This window comes from Apium graveolens, chromosome 4 (assembly GCF_009905375.1).
Source record: "Apium graveolens cultivar Ventura chromosome 4, ASM990537v1, whole genome shotgun sequence".
In the NCBI taxonomy this organism is placed as follows: domain Eukaryota; kingdom Viridiplantae; phylum Streptophyta; class Magnoliopsida; order Apiales; family Apiaceae; genus Apium; species Apium graveolens.
The window spans coordinates 17,920,900-17,924,826 of record NC_133650.1 but is presented as its reverse complement, the minus strand read 5'-3'; the positions used below and the strand labels follow the sequence as shown (position 1 = coordinate 17,924,826).

Below are 3,927 nucleotides of genomic sequence, written 5' to 3'. Positions count from 1 at the left end.
GACCTGTTAGCAATAATTATAGATATCATTTATCACATCTTTATATTCAGATCACATCCACTTAGCTTTCTCACATATTTAAACATATAACTATACATACATACATATTTATATTTATATTACATTTAATATATATGGATAAAAATTCTTATTTTATATTTAATATTTTTAGCTTATATAATATTAAGTAACAAAATATTATTTTCTTATTAACCATATTTATTAATTATTTTGACATACAATTGCATATTTATAAAAATAGTAATAAATCCAATATGATAAAATATAATAGAAATATACATTTTATAATATATAATAGATTTTATTCATTATTATTTTTTCATATTTAAATGTGTTATATATTTTGAGTTTTAATATTTATTAAATTGCAATTATATTCAACATTTTTCATTACATTTATATTTTATTTACACTTTTATTAGATTAGGTATTAAATAAATTTATTTTATCATTTAAAATATATATTTGAGTATATAAAAAATAGTTAAAAATAATATTTTTGAATATGGCTAATACGATTAAAGTACATGTGTTTACAGATTCAACAAAATTATAGATAATGATAATTTGCCTAATAATTTTAGCTAACAAGATTGGTGATGCTCTTCCTAAATCTGCCCCAAATGATCACAATACCAAGAATGCAAGTTAAATTTATAAGGTTTGACACATGAAGAACTTATAGTCTAAGATTAACCTCAATCTTGTACCATAACCCGTGATTAGTTGTATGTTTAAATATATGTAATGGCTTACGTGATCATTTTTGCCCACCTCGAGCCTCGCTCGCATGTGTAAAGCCTGGAATAAAAAAAAGTTAAAACCATAGTAAGAACACAGATTAACATCTAATTAAACACATAAATCTTCACTTCAAGAAACTTAAACAAAACATCAAAACTCCATATAGGCTAATGGCACACTTAGTTTATTAAGTTCGAGGTGGTGGGTTTGAAACTTCAGATCCCAAGACAATATTAATTCATAACTTTACATTCACACCAAATTTAGCTCCCTTAATTTTTATCTTATCTAAGCTTTTATCAAGTAAATTAGTCTAGTAGGTACTTGCTCTATAATTAATATTGAAACGACTTTAAAAACCTTCCGAAAATGTGAAATAAATATCTTGTTAATTTCCAAATATGTAGGATAATGGATAAGATTAGAGATAAACAAGGACTAATAATCACATAATTAGCTATTAAAGGGTTTGTTGATGACAACACAATGTTTTGGTTAGGAGTTAAGAGGGGGCACCTTAGAAGGGAAATGATTCACACCAGGCTATAATCTTTTATTCACTTACGTCTAACTATATCAGACAAAATGCCAGTCCAGTGTACTCCCCGGTTGGCCCGGACCCCTACCCCTACCCACTTCTCTCCAATGGCATTTTCGATATTTTCACTAACTTTAAGGGCTATTTGGGATTTCTGAGGTATATAAATTGGAATGTTTCCCTCATCATAACATAGTTGAGCTCCTCTCTGAACATAGCACATAGTTAAAAAATGACTAGCATCTTAAACCAACAACAAGCAAATGATCAAATGGCAATTCTTTCGCAGTACTATCCTGATATCTACACTCAAATGGCTACTGAAAAAGGTTGGTACAGTTATAAACCCCCTTTCATACTCTACTATTCCTTTCAGGACAGTTGCACTATTATTTTGTAAATGTGAATATGAAATATTTACGATGTTTGGTTTGGTTTTGTAGTAACGGAAGTGAAACCGCAAAGAAGGCGTAAGAAGAACAAAGGGGAGACTAGCTGCAGCATGTTCAGGAAAAGAAAGCTTACTGATGAACAAGTGAACATGCTTGAAATCAATTTTGAAAATGAGCACAAGCTGGACTCTGAAAGAAAAGACAGGATTGCTGCCGAGCTCGGACTTGATCCACGACAAGTTGCGGTTTGGTTTCAGAACCGCAGAGCTAGGTGGAAGAGCAAGAAACTAGAGGATGAATACTCCAAGCTCAAAAGTGAGCATGATAGCACTGTGGTGGAGAAATGCCAACTAGAAACTGAGGTAAATGCAATTATTTGTTTTCTATTGCAATAATGTCAAGTTCTTTGTTTTAATTAATGTCAAGTTCTTCATGAAACAAAGATTATAAGCCATAACCACTTAACTAAACACAAATAAGCCAGTAATCATGCAATTAAAGCACTTCATTTTACAATTTCATGTGGACCATTTCTAAGATTAGGGGAGTAAGTAGCTTTAATTTGTTGTGTAAAGGGCACTCAACAACAAAAGCATAGTTATCTTTTGTTACTGAAAGTCTGGAACAGCTTTTGTCAGTTTCAAGGTTTATTTATTTTAGTCCAAAGATAATTTGTATATTGAGAACATTATTATAGATTAATTTATTTATAATACTTAAAAGTCAATGTAACTCACAGAATTTTTGTTGTACTAAATACATTCATTATTAATCAAAAAGTAATATATAGTGATGAATTCTTAATTATGTATAATTTTAAGCAAGCTCTTGTTTAATTTTATAATGTAAAATTAAACAAGAGCTTTAGTTAGAACAGATGATAATAAACTGACCATTGAGAGCTTGACAGATAAATAGAGTACTGACACCACATTAGACCACAAAAGATACCAACTTGTTCTTGATCACGAGTGCCAGCGCCGTATACTGCTAATTAAGGTGTTTAGTTTTCAATCCAATATAGTGATGGACTAGCAGATTCATCTCACATAAAACCATTCCCTCAGTGTTCTACAAGTGTAAAGATGAAATATTTGAGACTAATTTTGGTTCCGTCATTAAATAGATAAATTCCATATTCTGACATCAGGTTGATGATAATTTTCAGGTCTTGAAACTCAAAGAACAATTGTCTGAAGCAGAAAAGGAAATGCATCAACTGACTGAGCGCTTGGACGGGGTTTCAAGTAACAGTCCTAGTTCACCGTTTTCAATGGAGGTTATGGAGCCGCCTTATTTTGGCGAGTTTGGGATGGAAGGATTGGACAATGTTTTCTGCATGCCGAATATTAATTATGATACTAATGGATTGGGGATTTGGGCTAACATATATGACATGTAAATAGATTAATTAGTATGTGCGTGATGATCAACTAGTGCAGTAGTGTACATTCTTTAGTTTTAGTTTTCTAGCTACTATTCTCAGTGTTATAGACTAGAAGAAGGTTTAACATAACTTCAGTGTGACTAGTTATTAGTATTAGCTCTAAGCTTTGTCGTATCATGTTCATTTCATCTTAATGTAATAATATATATACTATTGGTGTACCTTGTATCTACATGTTCAAAGTATCATCCTGTAAATTTTACGAAACTGGAGTAGATTGTGTGCTGGGGATTGAGCAAGTCCCGGAGCATAACAACATATGTGAGGAACTGAGATAAATAATGGGGATTCTTGTCATTTAAAGCTACAGATACATACATGAACTTTATCATTTCAAAGAATAAAACAGATTCCAACTCCTTTTTAGTCACACTATAGTACTTGCATACTAAGCATGGAAATGTAATGTGTTAGTACCCAATGAAAGGACCCTATAGTAAACTAAACTTCAACAAAGTTGGGAACTTCATCTTATTTAAACATTAACTGTCCCTACAACTATGTTGTACCAGTCAAACATTGTACTGTCTCTCATACCCTATCTTTGCCAAACAGAGGTGTCCTGATCGCAACTATCCATAGTAGTCATGTCTACAATAGCATCCGCTATTCAAAGAGCAGACAACACTAACAAGAAATCGGAGGTACCGCAAACATGTGACATCGTAATATAGATCTCCTAAAGTTTATGATGATTCAGGCAGTTCAAATTTTATACTCGCTGTTCGCGGTACTCCACCCTTATGGCTATGCTAAAGGCAACTTGTCCGATACTCAGAAATTGC

At 31.8% G+C, this 3,927-nt stretch overlaps 1 protein-coding gene across 1 annotated transcript; it reads left to right on the top strand.

The window, feature by feature from the left end:
* The first annotated feature begins 1,497 nt into the window (after positions 1-1,497).
* Positions 1,498-3,303, top strand: LOC141716689 (homeobox-leucine zipper protein ATHB-40-like). Its single transcript, XM_074518888.1, has 3 exons — positions 1,498-1,632; positions 1,747-2,057; positions 2,864-3,303. Exons 1-3 carry the CDS (start codon positions 1,536-1,538, stop codon positions 3,095-3,097), a joined length of 642 nt encoding a protein of 213 aa, XP_074374989.1. The 5' UTR covers positions 1,498-1,535; the 3' UTR covers positions 3,098-3,303.
* The last annotated feature ends 624 nt before the right edge of the window (positions 3,304-3,927 follow it).